The sequence below is a fragment of the Pongo pygmaeus genome, chromosome 16, assembly GCF_028885625.2.
Source record: "Pongo pygmaeus isolate AG05252 chromosome 16, NHGRI_mPonPyg2-v2.0_pri, whole genome shotgun sequence".
Taxonomy (NCBI): domain Eukaryota; kingdom Metazoa; phylum Chordata; class Mammalia; order Primates; family Hominidae; genus Pongo; species Pongo pygmaeus.
Window position 1 is genome coordinate 83,938,611 of NC_072389.2, and position 27,701 is coordinate 83,966,311.

The following is a 27,701-nucleotide window of genomic DNA, read 5'->3' on the forward strand; positions in this document are numbered from 1 at the left end:
CTCAACATGCTCACCTCATTTCACACCAACAAGCCCCATCCTCAGAGGAGGAGCCCAAGGCTCTGAGAGGAAGTAACTGGCCCAAGGGCACATGCCCTGGTGACACAGGCCCATCCTAGGCCCTGACTGCCCACCTCCAAGTTCCAGGCCACCCTGAGCAGGTGGAAGAGGGAGAGGGCCCTGAGCAGGCCCCAGTGGCGGCTTTGCACAGAGAGGTCAGCCTGCCAGAGTTCACGCAGGAAAGCAAGTTGCTGGGCAAGCTAGCGTGAGTCCCAGCCCCGCTGTGCTGCCTGAGGGTGGAGGAGCGTCAGGCGTGCTTCCTGTCCGTCTGCAGCAGCCCGGCTGGCCCAACGAGACCCTGGGGACCCACGCTCTGAGTCATGGCTTCCCAGGCCTTAGTCAGAATGGCCCCTGGTGGCATTCCCTTCCAAGGGGTGGGGAGCAGGGCCTGTCGACTTGCTCCTGACCCACACACCGAGCCAGTCCCTGTCCCAGCTCTGCCGCCGCTGCTGTGCTGCATGACTTCAGGAACCCCCAGCCTCGCTGAATCCATGTCCCCAGAAGAGAAAAGCCTGCCAGGCCTTGGCCTGCCCTGTCTGGGAATCCTTGCTGGAGCCACCCCGAAACACCCCTATGGGAACCCCTTTGGTCTTCATCATTCTTGGGTGTTTTCCACTGATGGCTGGGGGTGTCCCCAGTGGCAGCTGGGCCTGAGCTGTCAGCCCAGACAAACAAGCCTGTGACTCAGGCAGGGCATGGCACAGCTGGCGGAAAGAGGTATGCCTGTTCTTTGTGGCTGGGTAGGGGGTTATCCGGACACAGGTAGTCTCCAGCTTTTGGCTTTCCCACCTCGGTACCCCCAGCCCACACCTGCAGCTTGGCCATGGTCCTTGGGGCCTCCCACGGCTGCCCCTGCTGGCAAAGGCATCCTGACGCACCCGCCCCAGAGTAAGCCAAGGGCAGGGACACCCAGAAATGCCAGGATGGGAGGTCGGAGAGCCCCTCCTCGCCCCACAACATCAATAAGCCCTGCCCCACCCTCCAAGCCCTTGGGGTGAGCCCCATCACTAGTGACTATAACTGAATTTCAATGCAGAATATTATACAAATTAGTAGTTTATTTCTTCCTTTAGTATTACAGTTCCAAAACGTAACTTGAAGGTCAGCACAGGAGCTGCTGTGATATGAAAGGAGAGAGTCACTGGCGCCCCCTGCAGTCCTCCAGTTGCCCAGCAGCGGTGGGACGCTCAGTGGCACACACTGGGTCTCTGCATGGCCTCCCACCTGCAAGGACTTCCCTGAGCAGGCGCAGCTGCCCAGAAGCCCCGGAACACACAGGAAGACAACACTATAGGATGGCAGGTGGGGATGTGTGCAATACAAACGTAGTTAGAAAACCCAACCGAGGATCCGTCTAGAATACTTCCGATATCAATATACCGTAGTTGAAACCAGAACCGTCTCCAGCCATCAGCAGTCTTGGCGGCTACTGTACAGCTGTCAGCATGACTACAGGCAGTGCCCGAGGCTACCTGGGGTAAGAAGTGGGCCCGCACATCACATCGGTGAGTCAGTGAGAGTCAGGGCCAGAGGGAAGAGCAACTCGGAGGCTGAGGCTGGCACAGATACACACAAGGAAGTCACACACATAACATAAAAACTTGTTACATAAAATAGATATGTGGAATCTAGAAACACTTTGAGAAAATAGCCTATAAAAATATAAACTGTAGTTGAAACTGTACAAAAGTATTAACACAGGTTCAACCCATAAAAAACCCCATCCATTTAAAAGTTGGCAATTTGCAGCAGGTGCGGGGAGGGAGCTCCCCTCGGTCCTCGTGCGTGCATTTGGACAGGCTTTTGGGTTTCCCAGCTGGCAAGGTTCCCCCTTGCAGGGGCCACGGGCTGGGTGTTGGGGTGAAGGTTCGGAGGAGGAACAGCAGCATGGGGCAGCCCCTGCCAGAAGGGTCCCCTGCCATGGCAGCCAATGGAGGCCAGGGACCTTCAGGGACAGAGCAGCTCTTTCCTCAGTGACGTGAGGGAGGGGAAGTGTTAGCGCGAAAGAGTGGGGCCCACAGTCCTGGAAGGAGGAGTTGGCTCCATTCTGTTCCCAAACTTTAACCAGGCGGAGCCACCCTCTCTTGCCTTCTGGACACGCATCACTTGATTCCAGGCAAGAGAACCTCTGAGAAAGTGTCCCCGGTCCCTTTCCTCCAGGAACTCTCCTGCTGTCACACACACACTGCCCAGCAGCTGCTGACAACTGCCTGGAAACACTAACATACCACCGTGGGTTGCAGCCATGATGGGCCTCTGGTCAGGTGCATCTCTCAGGGCAAACTGGACGACACGAGCCTGTCCCTAAAGGCAGCTCTTAGCCCCAGGACATGGCAGTGTGTGCTGGCATGTTCCAGGGGCCATTGGCTTGGAAAGTAAAACCTGACGGCAGCTAGTGCTGGCCCACGGGCCCAGCCCCATTCCTGCTGCACCTCCTCAGCAGCCACCCCCCAGGCTGACAGCTGTCATTTCACGACGGGCTGAGGGGTGGGGGGGTTCCAACACTTGATTCAAGCTGACTGCAATGCCCAGCACACAGGACAACTGAAGGAGTCAGACCTCAAACTGCTGTTCTCAAAGGCAATGACAAAACCCATTTTTGATGCCTGAAAAGAGGCAAAGGCTTCTGGCTAAATATAGAGGCCAGCTCCCTCTACCCAGTGAAACATTAACCAACTCCACTAAAGACGTGAAGCCGGAGCTCAGTCTAGCATGTGCTGAAACGCCAACTTCGCTGTGGCATTGCTAGAAAGTTGACAGCAAAAAAATAGGAAAAAAGTACTTCTTAAAACTGCATTGCTTCAATTTTTAGTCTCAGTGTGTTTATATCAACAAAGGATGATTTCCATTTTTTTTCAGGTGATATGAAACATTCCACTGAGACCGTTTCTCTTGTATTTTCATAACACTGTGCCAGAAAACATCCTCTCACATCTATGCATCAGGGATGGTCTAGAGGGATTAAGCAAAAATAAGCTCCTTGCTCAAAGCCTCTCCCCAGCCTTCAGAAAGGCAGTCATCTGAGTTCCCAGAAACTGCCATGTCAGAGGCAACAGTGACCCTGCATCCTGGCAGAGAACAAGGATGCTTCCAGGCAGTGGTGGGGTGGGCACACATCTGGGAGAGCTCACCCAAGCCTGGGCCCCAAGCAAAAAAGTTCCCCAGGCACTGGCAGCTGGCGTCCTGCACAACCTAGTCAGGTGGAGGAGACACCAGGAGCACTGGCCATCCACAAGGAGGCCACGGTTTTCAGCTGTCCAAAAGCGTTCACGCTGCAGCTGCACCACTGTCCTGCAAAGCACCCCAGAAAACATTCCTCCATCCCCTCAACCAAGGCCAGAGAACATGGGGAGATGCCCAGCAAAGCAAAGTTTCAGAGGGTCAGAGCACCGACAGGCTGATGGAGGCTGGAAACAGGCTCTTGCAAATAGCCACTGGTAAGCCCGAGCATCCACCCATCAGGCAGAAAGCGTGACTGAGATATGTGTAACCAAAAGCATGGCACGGAAATGGCTGTAAACAGATTAGACCTCCCACCCCTGCCCCCGCACAGTGGGAAATGAGGAAGTGCAGCCTGGCTTGGGACATCTGCCCAGCAGATCCCCAGAGGCCACACGCGTTACATTCTGGCTTTTAAGCGTGCTTTCACCCTTTGGGCACACTTTGGTTGTGAAGGCAGGAAGAGCAGCGTCCCGGAGCCCACTCAGGTATCCTCCTCCTCATCACTGACCAGCTCACCCTTGTCAGGGCTGGTGTCCCGCTCACGCAGGAAGTCCTCACGGATGGCCTCCAGCTCGGTCAGCTCCAGCCGGACCTTCTCCAAGTGGTAGGCGCGTCGGTTCCGGATCTGGCGTAGCGGGAAAGGGTTCAGGTCCCCAAAGGAGATACTGATCAGCTTCCTGGCAGGACGCAGGGGGAGAGACAAGAGAATGAGCGGCGCTCCAGAGAGTGCTCACACACAGCCCTCACAGGCACAGCAGGTGGCCTGGGGCAGTGGGGGAAGAGCGCTGGCCAGACGGGGGGCCTGATGTAGGGGAGGAGGCCCAGCTTCTGCAGAGAGGTGACAAGGTACAATGGCCCAGCCAGGTGCAGGTTCAGAATGATGGCCTAGACTCCAGCTCTGCAACATGCTTGCTGTGTGAGTGAGGTCACCCCCTTTTCTGGCCTCTGATTCCTCATCTGCACACTGGGGTGACAGTAGTGCCACCTCCTAGGGTGTGAGATTACTCGAGTTCCCACACGTAAGTGCTGAGAAGAGCTCCTGGCACTTGCATGGTGATGGCGGGTGTGTCTGCATCCTTGGGCAGGCACGAGGCCTGGCACCAGGCACGAGTCCGGGACGTCTGTGTCCCAGGACTCATTGACTGGGAATGAACACAGGCCCAGGCAGTCCTGGCGATGACTGTCAGACCCAGTCGGCAATGTGACAGGTGTCCAGATGCAGTCTACAGAGAAACGTGCAGCTCGTGGGTTTCACGTTATCCCCAGGTCAAGGCTCCAATTTTCCATAAAAATGTTAAGGTTGTGATCACTTGCTCCTAACCACTGGTCAGTGGCTTAATAAAAACAAAACCAAAAGCTGTCCTGAGGCCTGGCTATGGACTTGTAGCACTAATGGGTCAGCCACACTGCTCTCTGGGGGGTCACAAAATAAGCCAGTTCCTGGGGCCACCTTCTTCCCCTATCTGGATTCTGCCAGGCCCCAGACGCTTTGCATCCAGCAACATGGGCTCATGCGCTTCCCTGTCAGCCAAAGGCCCAACAGACTCACCAGCCCCAGGAAAAGCTGTGATGAAACAGAAATGCCCTGAAGGACTTCCTGCCCGTCCCCATCAGAGCAGGCCATTTGTTCCTGCTGCTGTTGGCTGCGTGGGCTCCTTTCAACACAAAGCACACATAAGGGTGCAATCTTTTATGTTTCAAAACACCCGCTACCTGGACATGCTTAACTCTCGTCCAGAGGCTTAAGGTCAGAAAGGCCAGCTTTATTTATATTCTGAATTCCCCAACGTGTGTTCTAGAACATGGGAGCACCAGAGAACAGGGAAGGCCCAAGCACAGCGGTCCCCGCATGTGGATTTCTCAGGTTCTGCCTCCTGCCTGGCTCTGCAGACCGGGCTGCCAGCCCCACCAGGCGGGAGGAGGCTCCGTGTGAACAGGGCACAGGGTCCCCACCACCAGTCCTTTCTCCCCGACAGCTGTCAGCCCACAGCCCCCACAAACCCCAAACCTACGGCGCCCAACCCTCCTGTTGGGCACAACATGAGCCCGAAGTGTAATTCTTCATTTGCTCCTCAGTCAGGAGCTGACAGAGGCCCCTCGGCCCAGGCTGGCACCCAGGAAGCCAGACCCCACCTCTGCCTCAAGCCTGGAAGTTTCCTCTGGGAGATGAGAAGGTGCCCCATAGTCAGCTAAATTTGGGAGACGATGCTCAGCGCCTTAAAAGGCTCCTAGAAGTCCTGCTGCAGAACGTGGTTCAATCCTGTGTAACCCCCGTCTCCTGAATGCAGCTGACCACACAGCTCCCTCCCTGTGTTTCTGAAGGCCAATCGCTGTGCTGCAGGACTGGCCTCCTTGCAACCACTAGTCTGGGGAGCTCATTAAAACACTGAGGCTCCAGCCCAGAGGCGGGTTATGGGCCCCTGCAGTCTTGATAACAGCGGGGAACCTGCCGTGGCGCCTTGGCAATCCTTAAAGCACCTGTTGGTGTGGCGACCCTGCTTTCTAAAGCAAGCTGCAGGGGAGACCGTACCGCAAGCCGCTCACAAGGAGGTGCTGCAGGACCATGCAAGGCCCAGCAGCGTGGGAGGGGCCAGGTTGGCCTGTGGTGCCAGGGAAGGGGCGGGCACTCGCCAGAGCCACGCCCACTCGCCTCCTCTCCTGGCAGCGCCTGGGACCCAGTACAGAACTGAGGGCAGCGGCGCTCCCAACACAGCCCTAGCTGTCGGCATGGGTGAGCTCACTCCCTGTCACTCTCAGCAGTCCTGACCCAACACGAGATGAACAGAAACCCTCCAGGCTCACCCCAGGACTCAAACTTTCCCCAGCAAATATGATTCCCATATCCTTCCTCATTTGGCAGAAATCAGGGCACTGTTGTTGGTGCTATTAGTAAGCCTGAAACTATTACAAACTCACTCCCCAACAAAAGACCCTGAAAATAGCGACGACCTCCAGGAGGCCTGGCATGGCCTCAGCCAGCACCTCAGCTCCCACTGTCCAAATCGGCTCTCAGGGTCAGAGCAGCCAACAGCTGCGGTCCAGGGGACATACGGACGAGGGTGGCCCAGAACAGGCAATGGCTGTGTGACCAGGGAGGGTTCCTGAACACTTGGCTTCCCAGGCCAAAAACTCAGGGGTCCTCCGAGTCAAATTCCTCCCTCCCTCTCTTCAATCTACCCCCCTTTTCCATCTGTGGGACCACCTCTCTCCAGGCCACCACCTCTCTCCCTAGAGCCCTCTAACAGCCACCAGTCCTGCCCCAATCTGACCTATTTGTCTCTTGCCTAACCCTGCAGGACTTCCCAACACTCAGGATGAAGGCTCAAGTCCTGAGCGAAGTCTGCAAGCACCCTGACAGCCCAGCTCTGCTATGGCCCTGCCACACTGGCACCAGCTGGGCTGAGCTGCCTCCACAATTCCCCAAACACACGTGCCCCAGAGCTCTGCGCCACCACTCCTGAAGGACCCCCTGTCCCCATACTGTTTCCTTGCTGCCCCTTGCCCAGCTTATTCAGCCTTTCTCCAGCCTGGGCTCCCTCTACCACAGCACGGATCAAATGACATGCAACAGTGTCCCCAGCAAGGTCTTCCAGGACAGGCCTTACTCTCCATCTGTCATCCTCAGTGCCCAGGACAGACCCTACCACGAAGCAGGTACTCAGTAAATGCTTTCTAGACAAATGAAACTATTGCTGTTGGTTGTTGGGATTTACGTTTGTGGGATAAAGGACAGAATCCTTATCTCAGTTCCTCCTAGGTAAGGCTACTTGGGGCTCACACCTCTTGCTCTCTTTTCCCTGGAAAGCAATGCCCTCTCCAACACTGTACACCTGGGATGGCTCTGAGTTGGAAGACAGCAAGGATAGGCTGCTCTCAAGGAGGCAGGGGCCAGGCTTCCTGCTCTCTTTGACATCTGAGAACTCCCCAGGACTCACCTAGCATCAAGGATAGTGCGAGTGAAGTAGCGGAGATACTTAAATATAGACATCGAATCTTGCAATTTCAAAATCTCCTCTTCCTTGTACTTAAAAAGTGCCAGAGCAAAACGGAAAATAACCTGTGGAATAAACAGGGATATCTGTTAGTGGAAAAACCCTGTGGGTCCAGGCACAAGGCTGGACTCCAGGGGGGTGCTGGCCCTATAGGGGACAGGGGGACATGGCTTGCACGGTCCCTGCCCTGGGGAAAGACAATTGACCTGAGGGGCAATTTTCACTGGCTAGGCCAAGACTCCTTTATTACAGGAAAATAAACCCTGCTGGTTTTCAACAACACATCAGCCCAAACCAAAAATCTCCTCATAGGAGATCTTTGTGGAATCCTTTCATATTCAGAGAACACTTCTAGTCAATAAAGCATAAGGAACAAACCTAAGGAATCATTTTAAAATAAAACCAAAATCAAGGTTTTCTGATTCTGAAACTCTTAGAAAGTCCCACCTACAGAGGCTGTTTCCATCTCAACTAGTGCACTTTTGAAGATAGGGAAGGAGTTTTTTTTTAATTTAATTTTTATTTATTTATTTATTTGAGATACAGTCTTGCTCTGCCGCCCAGGCTGTAATGCAGCAGTGCAATCTCGGCTCACTGCAACTTCTGCCTCCCGGGTTCAAGTGATTCTTCTGCCTCAGCCTCCTGAGTAGCTGGGACTACAGGCGCCCGCCACCACACCCAGCTATTTTTGTTTTTTGAGTACAGACGGGGTTTCACCATGTTAGCCACGATGGTCTCCATCTCCTGACCTCATGATCCGCCCACCTCGGCCTCCCAAAGTGCTGGGATTACAAGTGTCAGCCACTGTGCCTGGCCTTTCTTTTTTCTTTTTTTTAATTTGTGTTTGGGGTACATTAGAGGTTAGAGGGAATGGACTCCTGGTAGTCTTGCAAGTTGAAGCAGCTTTGGAACAAACTGCTTTCCCCATATCTAAGGGCCTGTACTTTCTCTAATTTAGTTTGTTTTTTGGGTCTTGCTGTGTTGCCAGGCTATATTTTAACTCCTCAGCTCAAATGATCCTCCTACCTCAGCTTCCCAAGTAACTGAGACAATTGGCACATGACACTGTGCCCGGCTAAGGTACAGAATAAATTGAGAAGAGTAACTAGAAGACTAGGGGGGCCTCCACTCCATTACATACACCTGTTTATACCATTAGGGTTTAATATGTAAATATATTCCTTATTCAAAAACTGATTTTTACAAAACATACAACAGAGCGGGTGGGAGGCTCATGGGCAGTAAGGCTCTGAAGTTGGCTCCCCCAAGTTAGTCCCCCTCATTAGTCCCCCTAATCCCCTGCTTATTAGATCTCTGGGCCTCCATCTCCTCCTCCATATGATGGGGTAACACCACCAGCCATATGACAGATGGTGAGGCTCAGGCTCAAACTGTAAGCCACAGCTCCCAGTGCCTATCACAGGGCTTGATGTGGGTTGAATGTTTCTGATACATGAACAAATAACTGTGGTTTCCTGATACCCTGGACCTAACTCTAGTGCAGGCCGTGCTGAGATCCCTTGGGCACCGTGGTAACCCTCACAAGTTCCAGGTGAGCCAGCCGCTCTACCACCACCAACGCTACTGACGGTTGTCAAGTGTGTATATCTGAAAATAGCTGAGCTAACTCACCTTTGGTCCTTCATAAAGGAAAGAGTCCCATATTTTAAAGAGGATGTCACTAACGACACTATCCACAAACACCACCAGAAACCAGTTGAAAGTGATGAGGGTGTAGTCGACTTTGTACTGTTCAAAGTGGCCATGCAACCGAGGCAGCTTCTCACTCATAAGGTCTCTGAACACCCGCTGGTCCACCTGGAGAGGGAACAAAGCGGAGAAGTGTATCAGGCCTGCCAGGTCACCGGGTAAGCAGACGAGCAGACGCGCAACCTGAGAGCCTGGGGGTGGAGCCCAAGTGACAGCAGCACAACTGTTCCAAATGCGCTGTGGGGCCCATCACGGAGCCAGACTACCATGTTCCAGCAGCGCTGACCTCGTGCACTGCAGGTACACACCGAGTGTCCGCTAAACAGCATGCTTTCCACAGGGCATGAGAGTGGGGGAGTCTGTAACCTGAAACCAACTCCTGCACTCAAAATGCCCTGGGAAATAGGCCACTGCAAGCAGCAGGTGGGACAGTCAGCCTTGCCAATCCACGAGTAAGTACAGGAGACGTTGACACAAAGGGCCACAAACTAGAATCCTGGGCAGATGGGAGTCTTGAGTCAAAAAGGAAGCAGCATCACCACATCCATTCAACAAACATTTGCTGGGCTGTATGTGCAGTCGGGGTGGCGAGGACTCCAGCGTCACATGGACCTGAGTCTGAATCCCAGCTCTACCACTTACTAGCTGGGTGGCTTTTAGCAAATTATGCTCCAAACGGCTCTGTGCCTCATCTGGAAAATAGTTAATTAACTCTCTCTTACTGGACTACTGTGAGGATTAAATGAGGCTTATATAAACTACCCACACACGACAGACGAGCAATACCTGGTTACTGCCACTCTGTGTCAGGCACGGGGCCAGTGCTGGGCAGAGTGTTGAATAAGGTTCAACCCTGACCTCAAGGAGTTAAAGGATGAGAAGGGAAGGCCAGACAAGTGGACCATCCTAACCATGGCCAGGCCCTGGTAACGATGTGTTCATACAGCCCTGTGGAACCACAGACAGGTCCCGGCTAAGCACTGAGGAGAAACTGCTCCTCCAGCCAGAGCTCAAGCTTCCAGGCAGGAGGGCTGGGAGGTGAGGCAGCACAGCCAGGCAGAAGCTGGTCACAGACACCCCTGTGTCACACTGAGGAGTCAAGACACTATCCTGTCAGCCAGGGGTTTTCCTAGCCTTTGTCTATGACTCACAAAAAAACATGCATCTTCAACCATCACCCAGTCCACGTGAACCAGTATGCACGTGTACAAAACAGAAACACGTTTCACAAAACAATACTTAATCTCACACAGCGGACTACACTTTGAGGCTTTTAATTCTAATCAATTGGATTTGATGGGAAAAAAATAAAAATAAAAACCTAGTACCAACCTACTAAACCAATTTCTCTATCCATAGTGTAAAAAACAACTATAGTCATCCCTTGGTGTATACATAAAAAGCTGGCCCTCTGTAAAAGAGGGTTTCACATCCTGTGAACACTGTATTTTCAATATGTGTGTGGTTGAAAAAATCCACATGTAAGTGGACCCACGCAGTTCAAACCCACGTTGTTCAAGGGTTAACTATACGTATTTTCTCATACTTCATGCCCAGCCAGGAGCTGCCTTTAAGGAGCTGTAAAGTGGCAAGGAAGATGGACAGCTTACTGTAAGACCAGCTAATGATGATGTAATTCATTCAGCCTGGAGTATCCAGCTGCAGACGTCCAAGAGGGAGGGGCATATCAGCTGGCCCTGACGTGGGAGAAGATCCTTGTACACATCTCTTCTCCCAACTAGGAGGCAGACTGTGCCTCACTCTTAAGGCTGCCCGGGTGCTTGGCGGAGGGCTGATGTGGAGCAGGCTGCCAGGGAACGCTTGCTCTGGCCTCTGTTCAAGCTCCCTCCTCCACTGAGCTCTGGAGGACATGGAATGACTGTGTCATTCATCTCTGTGTCCTCAGCACCTAGTAAGGTCCTGGCAGAGAACATGCACTCAAAGGATGGAATGAATGGAAAAGCTGACAAGCATGTGGACTGCAGTAGCAGTGGGCACGGGGCTCGGGCACTTGGTTCTGGCAGGAGGCAGTTTGATAGTGATTGGCAAAGCCCAGTGCTCAGGGTTGACAGCACACACAAAGCTATCCGCATTTTAAGAGCCACCTCACGCAATGGCCATCGATAAGCGGGAGGATAATTAAACACATTCTAGCACCCACCTGATGGAATATTAGGACACCAAATAGGATGGGTACACAGTATAAAATGACATGGGAAAATGCTCATGCTATAATGTGAACCAGCCAGGATACACTGTGCTCTCAATTTGGATACCTATATGAACTAGGGGGAGGAAAGCAAAAGGAAATACATCAAAATGCTAACCATGGTTCTCCAGTTGGTAGAATAACAGGTGATTTTCATTTTCTTCTTAACATCTTTCTACATTGCCTGAGTTCTCTTTAGTGATCATCTATTACTTGTATAGTCAGGGGGGAAAAAGTCTCCTTAGATTTTACATTTATGTTTATGTGACAATGTGATGCAAATTTTATCTTAAATCCAGACATTTAAAATAGGTCTTCCCCTATAACAATACTACCAACTTTTATTGAGTTTTTACAATGTTCTGAGCATTACATTCAACTTTTTTTAATGCATCATCTCAATTCAACCCCAAAAATCTATGTGAGGGGGGTATTACTCTCATCTTACACATGGGGAAACTGAGGCACAGAGATGTTAAATGATGTGTCCAAGCTCCACAGCTCATAGGAGGTAGGGCCTGGGTTGTGACCTACTACATGTGACCCTCCCCCCAAGTTCCGAACCAATGTGCTTGACCACACCTCAATGGAATTAAGAAAGATCAATGCTTCATTCTTCTTATTCTGAAACATTGAGTCATTTGATATTTTAAATTTGAGTCTTTGAAAGCTATTAGCTTTCAGGTGCCCATGAACACAAAAAACTTTCTTTACTGACCCTCTAATCCCACCCGACTGACTGCTGCCTCTTCCTGTTGCTGTTCATTTCCTACACACCGACGCAACAGAACAATACATTTCTTGGGTGATTAGCAAGTGAAGTGATCATAGGGAGACCAGATGAGCTTCTCCTGGGATCCACTGACACCTGAGAAACTGGGACAGGGACCTGAAGGGGGGCAGCTGTGGCGAAAGCCCACCCTCTGGGAAGGTCAGAGCTCCAACTCTCTTGCGATCCTCCTGTGATGTTCTAGGAGGCAGTGGGCAGAGATGGGCAAGCTTAGGCCCAGAGCTGCAGAGGCCTGAGTTCAAACCCCAGCTCAGCCCCTCATCAGTGGCACCTCAGGCAAATTGCTTATTAGTGTCTTCGGCTCCCAGTTTTCTCCCAAGTCAAACAGGTATACTGATGGCTCAAGCATGCAGGACTCTGTGCAGTTATACAGCTGCTGGCACGGGGCCAGGGCTCAGTAAATGCCAACTCTCTTTCCCTGGTCAAAGAGTAGCTCATGTAAGTTCAAACATTTACTGTGTGGGATGCCAGGCATACAGGAAAAGGAAAAAGAAAGAAAAAGGAAAGACAGGGCCGTGGCCCTCAGGTACCACTGACTAGCTGGAGGACAAGCAGGCACACAACGATAATCCAATCAGGTGGCCACTGTCCCGGAGGCCTGCACCCGAGCAGCGGGAACAGCAGCAGGGGCCCGTGCCTGCCTTGGGACAGGAAGGACCACTCACAGAGGAGATGGCCTGTGTGCTAAGGCTGCACAGGAGCTTCCCAGGGAGATGAGCGATGGGATGTTGTTCCAGTAGAGGGATTATGCAGGAGAGTACCCAGGGGATGGGCATGCCCAGAGAACACATGCCCCATCAGCGGGCAGGAAGGAGGGCCCTGGCAGCGTTCGAATGCATCTTTACCCTGAGGAGCCCCAGACACCAGCAGCAGAGGGATGAGACTGAATGCCTGAGTGAGACAGAGGTTAAACTGGAGCTGTGGGCGAGTGGCAGCAGGAAGAAAGCAGAGAGGCAACTGCAGTGATGGAGAGGGGCCGGTGGCCTCACTGTGGTGAGAGGGACAAAAAGGGGACACAGATGTAAGCTTCCAGGCAGGCGGCAGCACTAAAAATGGTGACGACAGGGATACAGGGGAAGGAGGCAGGAGTCCAGGATGGCTTGAGTTTCCAGCCTAGGGAGCTAGAGAGGTGAGGAGCACAGGCGGAAACAGGAGGCAATCATGAGGACCCTCCCTCCAAAGGCAGAAATGCAAATGCAAAGAATACTCACTCAGGGTCCAGCCAAGAAAATGGAAGTCCCTCTAAATATGTGTCACAGAGTGAATGTCATCCAGGGGCTGGCCACACCGGTGAGAGAAAAGCTGAGAAGCCAAACAGCTGACGGTGAGGCAGCCCAGAGTTATAGCAAGGGCAGAAAGCCACCCTGGCGCGGAGCAATGAAGGGAGCCGGTGGGGTCAGCTGTTGGCACAGAGGACCCACTGGACAGGAGCTGGGCACAGAGGAGACAAAGCCACCTTCAGAGGCAGTGCCCGAGATGGGGAGAGGGAAAACCCCTTCAGTCCCTCCTGTCACCCTTCAGTCTCCTGCCAGCACCTCCCGCTGGCCTGCGGGGCCAGGCCTTGCGACACCGAGTGGTGCAGGAGAAGGGCAAGGAGAGGCTGTGAGCAGGCAGGCCAGGCCGGGGCACAGACCTGGAGAGAAGAGACACGAGACACAGCAGGCACACACAGGCACAGCTGTGGCTAAGAGAGAAGCTGCCTGAGGCTGGGCCACATGCACAGGGCCGGCTTACGGGGAAGCCAGTGCTGGCAGCAGCCCCAGCTCAGCCTAGGGATGATGCAAGGGCCAAGGATCTGGTCCAGGGCCAGGACTGTCCCAAGCAAAGACAGAAACACTGGGCTCTCCCAGCCCTTATCACCCTGCCCTGGCCCCTGGTGTCAGACTCCAGGTGTGGATGGCATGAAATGCGCCACTCAGACCCCCACTGCAGGAGGTGACTGCAGGCCCCGCTGCTGCCCCTCTGGTGCATCACCACGTTCATTCCCAGAAGCAGGGCATGGGTGCGGCAGTGGCAGGAATGCAGCCCATCTGTGGAGGCAGGTGCCTTGGTCGCTGCCCTTGGCTTGAGGGCTCCCCACTGGCCCTGCCCAGACTTCCTCAGGACTGCATGGTGGTCACTGCACAGCGTCTGGGACTCTCCTCCCCATCCTCTTCCCTTTCTGGGGCTGGAACTTCTCTGTCCCTTGTCCTCCACAGGGGCTTCCCCCCAGCTGAAGTCTCTGGTTTGTCTCATTCCAGCCTGACATTGCTTCTTGAGAGCCTGAGCTAACACACCAGTCACCCAAGCATGCCTGGATTATGACTCAGCCCACTGGTAGGCCTGTGTCCAGGGAAGACAGTGCAGAGCAGTGAACACAATGTTAGGCCTGCAGGACGGGTCTGTCTCTGCTGGTTCGCAGAGGGCTGAATGAGCCCAACTCGGCCTCAGTCACAAACAGCAGGCCATGACTGGGGACAGCCTCTGAGATGCGGCCTGCTGTCTTCAGGAATCAGTCTCTGAAGTCACGTACACAAAGCAACCCCTGACCCTGACCACAGGTTTAATTCAGGTCACATTTCAGCTGCAATTCTAAAAGTGGTGACTAAAACACAGAACTTTCAGTACTACCTGGGATCCTAAAAGAGTCTTTGTATAATAGTCTCGAGGCATGAAAACTTCCACTATGGTAACGAGACACCAGAAAGCATCTTCTTGTTCCAGGTACAGGAGGGCCACTGCCACCAACCTACAAGCAAAGGGAGGACAAGATGAGAGCCCAGGCACAGACAGCTGCTACCACAGTCTCCACAGAGACCGTCTGCTTTAAGCCACTTTTTCTCTCATGGCCAAAACTATTGCTAGTTCTCCAATAAAGACTAATAAGGACCTGGCTTAATGGCCCACGCCTATTATACTAGCACTCTGGGAAGCCAAGACAGGAAGATCACTTGAGGCCAGGAGTTGAAGACCAGCCTGGGCAATATAGCAAGACTCCATCCCTAAAAAAACAAAAAACCAAAAATCAGCCAGGAGTAGTGACGCACACCTGTAGTCCTAGCTACCCAGTCGGCTGAGGCAGGAGGATCACTTGAGCCCAGGAGGTGGAGGCTACAGTGAATGATGATCGCACCACTGCGCTCCAGCCTGTGCAACAGAACGAAACCTTGTCTCATTTAAAAAAAAAAAAAAAAAAAAGTGGGGGGGGGCATTTCCTAAAATTTGAGGAGCAAAGCTACTTTCCCCACTTTCATTTGGTTTTTGTTCAAAGATGAAATTGTTTCCCAATGATCAGCCAGCCTCATTAAAAAAAAAAAGTTTTCATTATAAGATTTTTGCGGCTGGGCGCAATGGCTCATGCCTGTAATCCTAGCACTTTGGGAGGCCGAGGCAGGCAGATCACGAGGTCAGGAGATTGAGACTATCCTGGCTGACACGGTGAAACCCTGTCTCTACTAAAGATACAAAAAAAGTAGCCGGGCGCGGTGGCGGGCGCCTGTAGTCCCAGCTACTCGGGAGGCTGAGGCAGGAGAATGGCATGAACCTGGGAGGCGGAGCTTGCAGTGAGCCGAGATAGCTCCACTGCACTCCAGCCTGGGCAACACAGCAAGACTCCGTCTCAAAAAAAAAAAGATTTTTGCAAATGCAACTGATTCTTTGAGTTCATCAAGAAGTTCCAAATAACCCTTTTATGCACAACAAATCCAGATGTGAATGTAAGTAACAAAGAATACAGGATGGTTTAAAACAGCTTTCCCAACACCATCCTGCTTCCAGGCTGAAGGAATAAAATGGGCTGCAGATGAGGGCACCCTGGAGGAGCTAACAGCGCTGTGCCCACTGCATGCACAGCAGGGGAAGAGGACCATGTGTCTCACTCGCTTTGTTGTTCATAACGGAAACTGGGGTCAGCTATTTACATGCTGTCACTAATCAATAGCCCTGGTATGGCTCCAAGCGGGAATCTGGAGCAGCAGGATGGAAAGGAAGAGGTGAGAGAAAGGCCTCTCTCTACTCAGCTGAAACCCAAAACTTCTGCCCATCACACGAAGCTTATGAGCAATACTCATGGGAAAACCCCTGAAGCCATTTCTCAGAATATTTTCCTTAAGATAAAACTATAATGAACTCATCTCAAATTAAATGGAAAAAAAGTCCAGGAAGGGGATGTCTCAAGTATGCAGGGATGGGATGGAAAGGAGAATGGTGACCACTGGCAGAGACAGAGGAGAGAAAAACAAGACACGCAAGCAGAGACACTAAATTCAGAGACAGGACTCGATGGCGCCAGGAGAAGGGGTAGAGAGTCTGAAAGCGACAGAGCCTTTGAGGACATCACTTAAATTCACCAATATTCCAGATGATAGGCCTGAATCACCATCATCTAGACACGGCTACAGTTGTCCTACTAAAGTTCTGGGTGCTCAGAAAGCATGGATATGTACCAAATACTGTGAAGAAAAAAATCCCAAAGAATTACAATTCAGAGGTTTTAATGGTGGTAAGGGTGGAGGTGTAGAGAGAAAGCTTTAATTATCTGGAAGTGTCATTTATGTAGGAAAAAACTGATTCCATGACAATGCCACATAAATGGAGCATTACTGTACCCCAAACAGGCACACTCAAGTCCTCACCAGGACCCTTAGTTTCACGGGTTTCCAGCTTCCAGGAATTTTTAGATTGAGTATACAATGTGAATGGTGGCTTTAAGCAAAACAAAACTGCTTTGTTAGGCAGGATCCTACTTACAGGCTTTTTAAAAGTGGAGACTGTCTAGGAGTAGCTATAGTCCCTTTCACCTTCTAAGGGCACATAGAGAGGCTGCCCTATCCTCACCAGCACAGAGACAATGACTTACTGAAAACCATTTGGTTTCAGGTCTTAACCAAATAACATTCCAGCTTAAAATCCTTTCTTCCTGCAGTACTCTCATTTCAGACACAAATAGAAAACCCTTACCTGGAGGTCAATACCTGGCATGGAGCAGGAGCAAAAAGGCCTGTGGGCAGCCATAACAAACATCAGCACTCAGAACTCCAGCTCATGCACGGCTTACAGAACTCCTAAGGTACACATGCAGAACTTTTTCATTCTTACTTTATCTGTATCTTTTTTTGTTTGTTTTTTTGAGACAGGGTCTTACTCTGTTGCCCAGGCTGGAGTGTAGTGGTGTAATCACAGCTCACTGCAGCCTCAACCTCCTGGGCTCAAGCGATCCTCCCACGTCAACCTTCCAAGTAGCTGGGATTAGAGGCGCATGCCACCATGCCCAGCTAATTTCTTTTTCTTTTCTTTTTTTTTTTTTAGACAGAGTCTCGCTCTGTTGTTCAGGCTGGAGTGCAGTGGTGCAATGTTGGCTCACTGCAACATCTGCCTCCTGGGTTCAAGCGATTCTCTTACCTCAACCTCCTGAGTAGCTGGGATTACAGGCATGTGCCACCGTCTGGCTAATTTTTGTATTTTTAGTAGAGACAGGGTCTCACCATATTGGCCAGGCTGGTCTTGAACTCCTGATCTCAGGTGATCCGCCTGCCTCGACCTCCCAAAGTGCCGGGATTACAGGTGTGACCCACCGCACACAGCCAATTTTTTTGTATTTTTTGTAGGGACAGGGTTTCACCACGTTGCCCAGGCTGGTTTCAAACTCCTGGACTCAAGCAATCCTTCCACCCTGGCCTCCCAAAGTGTTGGGATTACAGGTGTAAGCCACTGCACTGGACCTTTATCCATATTTTTAACAAGCTTGGTTACCTACTTTCATTACACAGAAATATAAATGGACAACTGCAAGGACAGCAGTAAGCAGAAAGCGCGCCAGCCAGGTAAGAAGCAGTCAGAGCAAAGTCCAGTGACAGGAAGAGCTTTGTGGAGAGCAAACCTCAGTCCTCCTGAGGTCTTGTCCCATTCCTGCACAGCTCAGGAGGATGAGCCTACATCACCCAGAAAACATGAGAGGCTTTTCAGCGTCCTCTGCCTATGGAAGTAGGGAAGTATGCAAGACCTGTTAAAGGTTCTAATTTAAAAGGAAACAAGTTTAAGTCCATGAAGGGCTAAGTTTCAATCAGCTGAATAATTGTTTGGGGCAACCTCTTGATTCACAAAAAGATCCTGTATACTGCATAAACAAGGGGTGACCACCAATTTCCACTCCATGCATTACAAACTAATAAAATCAAACCTCTGATCAAAACCTGAGTGCGATGAGAATAGGAAAAAATGAGACTCCAAGCAGTTTCAAATGAATTTAACTCTTGTGTTCTTAATACTTTCTAAAAGCATGTTTGTTTTTCTCAGTTCTTCTAGAACTGGGGATACTGTGTAATGAAAACTGGCTTGCTGCAACTACTTTTTTCTCTTAAAATATTGACTTTTCTTGGCCAACCAGGAAGGGAGAGAGCTGCCAGGCAGCAACAGTGCCTACAAGTTGCCTAATGGCAAATGGGAACATTTTGTGCTGTGCAGCCACCTGTTTAGGCCTTGACAGTAGCCGATATCTGGATTCCGCCAGGAGAAGGCAAGGAGGACATTGCGTAACTTTTGTATGCCTTCTGAGGTGGGGCAGGAGTAATGTTTGTTGTTGGGCAGAGTTCGCAGCAAGTCCAGCTCAATCTGCTTGGAGGCCGGGTTCTGTTTCTCCAGCGCCTTCTGCAGCAAGGTCTGGAAGTGGCCAGGCTCAGTGTTGTCCTTGAACTTCCTGGTGTGACGGTCCACACACCACTTCCACACCTTGGAACGGTGCTCGTGGGGAATGCCCGCACGGATGAGGTTTTTTAACTCTGGAGAGCACATCATCTCCCTGTTCACTGTACTTGCAAAGTAGTTTTCCCACTTGACCCCAGTGGAGACTTCCTGGTTTTCTGTGAGGTAGAGAGTCTTCAGATCCAATGCGCGGACCTTGGCAACCAACTTCTCTTCCTCATCATCCTCAGGTACAGTCCTGAACCCATAAATATCATATTCACTGTTGAAAAAAAAAAAGGAAAAATTAAAATGACAAGGTTTTAGCAACAAAGACCAATGCAACAGAAATAGAGAGTCTAGAAACCAAATCAGGCACACGTGGTACTTTGAACTATGAGAAGCATTTCAAATCAGTGAGGACATAATCGACTTCTCAGTATATAAAGCTAGGACGACTGGCTAGCCATATGCAAAAATTAAATTAGATATCTACTTGATACTATACAGGGAAAAAAAAAATCCCAAACAGTTTAACACTGAAAATATGAAACGCATGGAAGAAAACACAGGCAACAGCACAAAAACAAGACTGATAAATTTGGCTACATTAATGTATGTATATGTTTCTTTATCATATATATATACTACATATGTGTAACTTTATGCTTAAAAATATCATTTTAAAAGATTAAAAAAAAAGAATGTATTTATAAGCTATTACGGATAAGGATGTTCACATCCCAGTTAGCGGAACCTGTGGCTGTTTTACATTACATGGCAATAGGAATGTTGTTAATGGAATGTTAATGCAGTTAAGACTACAGAACTTAAAACAAGGAGATTATTTGGGATATGTGGGTGGCCCCAAATATCCTCATGAGCCCTTCAAAGTGGAAGAGTCAGTCAGAAAAACGTCAGGCAGGAGAGACGGGAGGTGTGAGAGGGGCTGGACCTGCAGCTGCTGCCCCGAAGATGGGAAAAGGGGCCATGGGCCAAAGAATGCAGGGGGCTCTAGAAGCCGCCAACCACAGCTGACAGCCAGCAAGGAAACAGCGACCTAGTCCTAGACTGACTGCAAGGAACTATATTCCGCCAACAACTTAAATTATCCCAGAACCTTCAGAAAAAAATGCAGCCCTTAATTAAACCTGGATTTTAATCCAATGAGACCCATGTTGGGCTACTGACCTACAGAACTATTAAGTGACAAATTTGTGTTGTTTTAAGCCACTATGTTTATGATAATTTGCTGTAACAGTAAAAGAAAACTACTACAAAGGCCTTTCACACACTGCTGCTGAGCGTAAACTTACTCAAGCACTTTGGAAATAAGATCTAGCAGAGTTAAAGGTAGGTATTTTCTATACACTAGGAGTTCCACTTCCAGTCTGCACCCTAGAGAAACTCTCACATGAGCACATGGGAATATGGACCATGATGGTCCTTGCATCACTATAACAAGGAAAAATGGAAAGATCCTAAATGTCCTCCATGAGGGGAAGGAATAAAGACACCATGGTAGATTCATACAATGATGTTCTACAAAGAAGGTAAACATGCTCAGTCGTGTGCATCTGTAGTCCCGCTATTTGAGAGGCTGATGTAGGAGAATTGCTTGAGCCCAGGTCGAGGCCAGCCAGGGCAACAGACTGAGAGACCCCATCTCTTAAAAAAAATAGCTCAGGAGTAACTTGTATCAACCTGGATAATTTCAGAAAATAATGTTGAAGGAAATAAGTTTCAAAATGATATGTATCTGGGATTAGTATGTAAAAAGGTATCATCAGTCAGAAATACATACTGAAGTATTTACAGGTGGAATGACGTGACGTCCCGCATTTGCTTTAAAATATTCCAGAAAAGGCTGGGCGCGGTGGCTCACGCCTGTAATCCCAGCACTTTGGGAGGCCGAGGCAGGCAGACCACAAGGTCAGGAGATCGAGACCATCCTGGCTAACACGGTGAAACCCTGTCTCTGCTAAAAATACAAAACATTAGCCGGCGTGGTGGCGGGCACCTGTAGTCCCAGCTACTCAGGAGGCTGAGGCAGGAGAATGGCGTGAACCCGGGAGGCAGAGCTTGCAGTGAGCTGAGATTGCACCACTGCACTCCAGCGTGGGCAACAGAGCGAGACTCCGTCTCAAAAAAACAAAACAAAACGAAACAATAAAATAAAATAAAATAAAATATTCCAGAAAAAAAACTGTGGGGAGTGAGGAGGTAAAATGAAACTATATTGGCAAAACATTAACAATTGCTCAAGTTAGTTGCACACAGGGGTATATGTTACATAATTCTGTCTACTTCTTTGTATGTTTTAAATTTGCCATAAGAAAAAGTTGAAAATCAATATACATGGTTATTCTACTTATATATAAAATTTGAACTTATATATAAAATATATATTTTATATATATTCTATATATTTTATATATATTCTACTTATATATAAAATATAAATAGTAAGAGCACAAAATGCTTTTACATGGGAAGAACACACAGCATGTTTAGAAGCACTCCAAGAGCTCACAGAAGTTAACAGCCACCACGATGAGTAAAGCAGCAATGCCCAGCGTACAGGTGGCACTACTGCACCTGGGAACCCAACTATCCAGGCTGAGGGCCTGTCCTCACCACTCACAGGCTGGGTGACTCTGGGCAAGTTATATCACTTCCATACCCCGCTTCTTCACTTGTAAAGTGAGGATAAAAACACCCACCTCACTGAGCATTAAGTACAACTCTGCACATAAAACCCTTAGCACAGTTCCTAGCACATGGCAAACATCCATAAAAGTGTTTAGTAAAGATGGTGTTGGGCACTTTCTGAGCATATTTCTGTCATCTGAGTAGCCCAAACAATGCAGGCTGGTGCTGTAAGCTCAGAGAAGGGAAAGGTCATGTCAAACTGAAGCAAGGCTTCACCTGGGCCTACAGGGGTGGGGCAGGAGAAGCAAGGAGACTGCAGTAAGCAAGGCCTAGACACAGGACTGGTCCTGAGTCCTGGAAACAAGAGGAGGCTGAACTGCGTGAATCTGTAGATTTCTCCTGGTTCAAGTATTTCATGAGTCTCATATTTTTTAGAAAACAGGTTATGAGAGGGTTCTTAATCCAAGATCCATCATGGGCTTCCAGATTCAGTGCTTTCCCCAAAAATATATGGGGTGTGTATGTGTGTGTAAGCTCAGTTCCCCACTTAAGGGTCCCCTTTTTTTGAACCACCTGTGGGTAGGGCTATGTTTTAGGAGAAGGTTCCTATTCCTTGGAAGACTGGCTCCTCCTGAAGTAAGGAAGGATCAGAAGGAAGGCTCCCTTACTTACACAAAAAATAGGTCTTGCAATCAGAAGACCTGTGGTAAGTCCCTGCTCTATGACTTGATTACTAGGGGAGAATGAAGACATTACCTGTTCTGCTGACCTGACAGCATTTGTCATGAGCACCAAATGAGACACACAGTTGTGTACGGCTCTCTGCGAATGGTTCCTGCTGTTGAAAAAGGGACTTCAGAAATGGGGTGCACTACCCCCAACAGTCACTAGCACATTTACCTGACAAGATGAGGTTTAACAAATGCTTGCTCTGGCTGCTCTTGGCTCTCAACCTGCAGAGCATCCTCCAGCAACTGGGCTATGACCTCCCGGGTGGGCCCCTGGTCTTCTGAGCACACTGGTGTCTTCATTTCTTGGAGCAATATCAGGTATTTACTTTCTATCTGGCAGAGCTTGGCTTCCAGGCTAGAATACTGCAGAGAATGTTGTGGTTACCTCCATTCAGACAGAGACACAGGAAGAGCAATCTTTAGGTACTCAAATAACCAGTGAACAACAAACCCAAAACTATTAGGAAGTGAGCCAGAGACAGACTGTAGGAAAGACAAGAAATTAATTTGTGTCACAGACCACCTTTCATGTTTAAAATGGCCTGCAGTGGGCTCCCCTCTTCCTTATAGAAGGAGTACTGATAAGCAGACCTCTGGATGTCAACAAATGCATCACCTCTGGACAGAGGTGGAGAGAGCAGCAGAAACCAGGCTACATGCCAATTACTGAGGTCCAGCTTGGTGCCATATGGCACATGGCCCATGAGTGGCCACTCCATGCTATACCCATTCTTTCTTAGGACACTGTGGTCCAGGACTAGCTCCCATCTGCCACCTTATCAGACAAATCAAATATACCCTAGAAAACATGCAGGAATAAGGTCTGGGAAGATGCTTCAAGTTCTGTTCAAAAAAGTATATCAGGTATATAACAGCTGTTGACAAGTGTCATTTGATTACAGCTCATTTGATGACAGCTGAAATGTTTGTGGTCCCGTTACACTTTGTGCAAAGCCCCTTCCAGCCATAATCATATCAGACTTTCACACCAACCCTATTGGGTTCACAGAGGAGGCATTCACCTCACCATCTCCATAAATACAAAACTGAACAGCATAAATCAAAACCCAAATAATCTTAATTTAGGGGACCTTATAATTATGTACTTACTTTTGTTTTCTTCAAAATCTATTAAAAACGCTTATGAACAAAGGTAACACACAAAGAAAGCAATACCTTATGTTCTTTTTTTAACTAGAGAAACTGAACACACTTTCTGTAGCTTCTCATTCTTTCTTACCCAGTTTATGTGAAAAACTCACATCTCAGGGCATTTATCTTTGTCTTCATCAGAGATAATAAAATGAGACTAACTATACAGCTCTATGTACTATATATATTTTAAATATATTTTGTTATCAGTAACCACATCTCTCCAAGCCTGGGAGTTGAACCGCTTTGTAAAGGATGCTTATTTTTAATCGTTTCCTAACCTTACCTCCCACCAGGTAATAGAATCCACCTATCCTGACCCACCTTTGCCATCAGATCCCTCTCTCTCCTTTCTGCATTTCTTCGTAGAGCTGAGAGTTCCAAAATCTCCTTATTTAGAAATTTGTTTTGGGTTTTGTACCCCTGTAGATTATCCTGTTAGAAAAAAAAAAAAATCCCTGAATTCACATTGGTTGAATATTGACTAATTGATTGCCCTATGTAGTCAGTATCTTGCTGCTTCACCAATCAAATAGCCCTGCTAAGTTAGAGTAAGTTCGAAAGAACTAGAAGTTGTTAAAAGGCACTTCCCAATTAATCTTTTTGGCCATTTACAGTAGTAGAAGGCAGGCAGGCATGATTGCCGTAATGGAGATGGAGAAGATATTTTTATTTAATTGTGGTAGTTTTTCTCAACTGATGACAGGAGAAATAAATATGACATATTCCTAAATCTATGCAAATATTTTATCTATCCATATTCCATATTCATTGAGGTGGTTAAAAAAAAAAGCAATACCTTACTTTTTTTTAAACTAGAGAAACTGAACATATTTTCTGAAGGTTCTCATCTTCACTTACCCAGTTTATGTAAAAAAAGGCTACATACATATACAGCCCACAACTAAAAATCACTCAATAACAAATCCTATGACCTACAATGTATAAGGCACGTAAGAGAACATATTCTTCAACACTGAAAAATTTCAAACTTACAGAAAAGTTGAGAGAAAAGTACAATGAACACAATATAGCCTTCACCTAAATTAGCCAATTGTTAACCTTTGCCTATTTGCTTTCTGTCTGTAAAAGAATGTAACAAGCTGGTGACAAGTTCTGCCGAGTCCAACTTTGAGAGCAGGTCGGGGCGGGGCACATGTCATGTTGGCTTCAGCCCTTGAAACTCCAGGCAAGAAAGCTGAAAGGAGCCAACAGCAACAAAAAGCAAACCAAAAAGGGGGTGAAGTGTTTTCATGTAAAACAATGAAAATGAAGCTCAGAAAACTTCCTTAGACTTTTCTAATAATAAAAACAATGAACTGAAGAAGCTGCTAAGGATACTAATCCGAATCACCTCTGAGGCAGTGACTTCTAAATGTTCTTTACAAATTCAGTCTTTTATAAATATGTCTCTTCTCCCCCAGCTTCTAATTGTTTCTCTTTTATAATCTGACAGGCTGGTGTGTGAGGTTCCTGATCTCCCAATCACAGAAGAAATTATGTTCAAGACAGCTCAAAGGGCAGGCCAGGGTAGTCAAGACAGACTCTGGTGATATCACAGGCAGGAGACTGCTGCCACTCCCCAGAGATGTGGCTACAGAAATTCCCCATCGCCAAACAAGAAACCACCACGGGATTATACCACTTCCCCCATAAAATGCAGAAGAACTGAAAATGGTGCAATGTTCCCTTTAATCGCTAACATTTACAGAGCACTTGCGATGGGTTACAGGTGCCCCGTGCTAGGCATGTGAGATTCCTAATTCTGTTTAAAACTCCAACTCTTAGGCAGCCATTCTCACCATCTTTATTTTTGAGGTAAAGAATTGAGCCATAGAAAGCTGCCCAATTACTGTCTAGCCTGCAAATCAGACTTCTGAGAGTCAGACCGGAGGGCTCTTAGCTCCATGGTCTCAGGCCCCTGACTCCCACTAGAACTTCGATAGGCATCATACTCAGCCTGAGCAAATTCAAGTACTTGTCACGTCATGACAAGTACCTGAAATGTTGAAAGTTGGGCTTCCTTTTCTCACCTGAATCGCCTTTCTACTGGTATCTTAAAAGCTTTTTTTTTTTTTTTTAAAGAAACAAGGTTGGCTGGGAATGGTGACTCATGCCTGTAATCCCAGCACTTTGGGAGGCCAAGGCAGGAGGATCACTTGAGGCCAGGAGTTTGAGACCAGCCTGGCTAACATGGCGAAACCCTGTCTCTACTAAAAATACAAAAAAAAAATTAGCCAGACGTGATAGCGCACACCTATAGTCCCAGCTACCCTTTCTGAGGCATGAGAATCACTTGACCCCAGGAGGCAGAGGCTGCAGTGAGCCAAGATCATGCAACTGCACTCCAACCTGGGTGAAATAGTGAGACTTTGTATCAAAAAAAAAAAAAAAAAAAGGGAGACAGGCTCTCACTCTGTTGCCCAGGCTGGAGTGCAGTAGCATGGTCATAGCTCACTGCAGCCTCGAACTCCTGGGCATAAGTGATCCTCCCACCTCAGCCTCCTGAGTAGCTAGGACCACAGGCATGGCCACCACACCCAGCTAATTTTTTTTTTGTAGAGATGAGATCTCACTATGTTGCCCAGGCTGGTCTCAAACTCTTGGCCTTAAGTGATCCTCTTGCCTCGGCCTCCCAAAGCACTGGGATTACAGGTATGAGCTACTGCACCTGGCCAAAGTTCTCATATTTGGAAACATTAAGCAAACATATTACTAAAAGGCAGGTCAGCCAAAGGAAAGCTGGCTGGAGGGCAACTGAAGAAAACACTCAACAGTGATGGATAGAGACTGAGTGATACAAGGTGAGTCAGTGAAAGCAAGTAACATCAGCCGCCATGTATGTCTTTAACTTAAAACTTGTGTTACAGTCTAAGTAAGTCCTGATCATTTACACTACAGATACTTTCTCTAGAATGATGATGATGATCACAGCAATAACACCCAACAGTGAAGACCTTATGAGGAGCCAGGCACTGTGTGAGAGAGGGCTTTACATGGATTATCGCCTGTAACCCTCACAATACCTACGAGGAAAATAAGCACTATTTCACAGACAAACACACTGAGGCAGAGACAATGAATTCACCTGGCCAAGTCAGAGGTCCTAAGTGGTGATCTGGGTTTGAATCCAACCAGGGCTGGCTCCAGAGGCCATGCTCAATGTAAAGCATCACCCCACGCTGTTCCACATCCCCTTCCCTCCTGGTGCTTGCTCCAGTTGTCATTCTGCTTTTCTGTTTGTGCCTCTAAACTAAACTGTGAGGCCCAGGAGTGCAGTGCCTGTGTACCCGTGCAGAGTAAAAGGGTGGGCACACAGCTGGATGCATAGATGAGCTGGAAGAAAGAGAAGCTGTAGGCACGGAGGTATTCATGGAACAGCAAATGCAGGAAGAAAGACAAGGATGAAGTAAATGATAACACAAAGGATGGACAACACTGAAATCGCTGATGAAAGCAACATGGAAGTGCTGGGGCCACAATGCTGAATGGAACAATCCGAAAGTCCATATACTTCAAAAATGGAAGAATTATGGAAACACAGAAAAGGACTGGAAGGAAACATGGAGAAATAATGACTTAAATCACTAGGGTGGCAAAATCCTAGGACCAATGTTTATTACTGCCTCAGAATACTATAGAAACAAAAAGCATTAGACCACACCAAAAAAAGTTAGCAAATTCCAAATGGCAGAAATCTTTACAGGCAGCATCCACTGACAATAAAGCATGAAAACTGGTCAAGAACAGCAATAGCAAAAAAGATATATAAACATATCTTTAAAATTAAAAATATATAAAATATACTTTAAATAAATATATCTTAAATATATTTTTCCACTTAGACATTTTAAATTTGGAATCAGAAGTAGGAATCAATATTTCTTCTTCAACCATACCCTGTCTAGAGCTGAAGGGCTATGAGAGAACACACACGAGAACATCCACTTCTGTCAGTGCACTCCCTCTTTCCCCCTGGAGCCTTTCCAGTTCTCCCAGTGCCACTGCAGAGTAGACCTGCATGAGGTGTCAACACCTTCTGCATTGCAGAGGGACCTCCAGCACTGGCAATAACAGAGCAATGTCATAAAGCATGAGGTCATGGACCCAGGCAGGCCTCAACTGTCTCACCTGGAATCCACCTAACAACCACTTTGCCTCTTCATCAACTGTCGCCACATCACCTCACAGTTGTGATATGTTGGGGCCACAGGCTTGTTAAGTTGTTAAAAATTGTTAAAATTGTTAAGTTGAGAAATGTTGGAGGAAAAAAACTTCATGGCTCAAAACCACTCCACCCATTATGCTGCAAAAAGAAAAGAGGAGGGAATGTCCTGTTCTGATCAGCGTTGTATCCCGATCAGCTCCATCAGCTGTCTACAGAAGGAGCTGAATATTCGCGACAGCCACGAAGCATAACCTCCACACACACCCCGGCTCGCTCCCCAGGAAAACCTGCTCCACAAGTCTCCCCCACTGCCGAGTGTCACGCACGCCCTGGAAACCCACCACTATAGTATTGTTCT

The 27,701-nt window shown here is 48.5% G+C and overlaps 1 protein-coding gene across 3 annotated transcripts in view; it reads right to left on the bottom strand.

Annotated features, from left to right (window-relative positions):
* Positions 1-1,098: 1,098 nt before the first annotated feature.
* The window catches only part of TBC1D2B (TBC1 domain family member 2B), an 82,155-nt gene continuing 55,552 nt past the window's right edge, over positions 1,099-27,701 (bottom strand). For 2 of the 3 annotated variants that reach the window (XM_063652805.1, XM_063652806.1), the window contains exons 7-13: positions 23,500-23,610; positions 22,193-22,386; positions 18,429-18,923; positions 14,594-14,711; positions 8,907-9,092; positions 7,218-7,339; positions 1,099-3,959 (exon numbers count right to left, since the gene is read on the bottom strand). In XM_063652805.1, coding sequence (XP_063508875.1) covers positions 3,764-3,959; positions 7,218-7,339; positions 8,907-9,092; positions 14,594-14,711; positions 18,429-18,923; positions 22,193-22,386; positions 23,500-23,610 — 1,422 coding nt within the window. In that variant the 3' untranslated portion in view covers positions 1,099-3,763. The remainder of the gene's footprint in view (positions 3,960-7,217; positions 7,340-8,906; positions 9,093-14,593; positions 14,712-18,428; positions 18,924-22,192; positions 22,387-23,499; positions 23,611-27,701) is intronic. The other variant, XM_054450841.2, reaches the window with a different exon arrangement.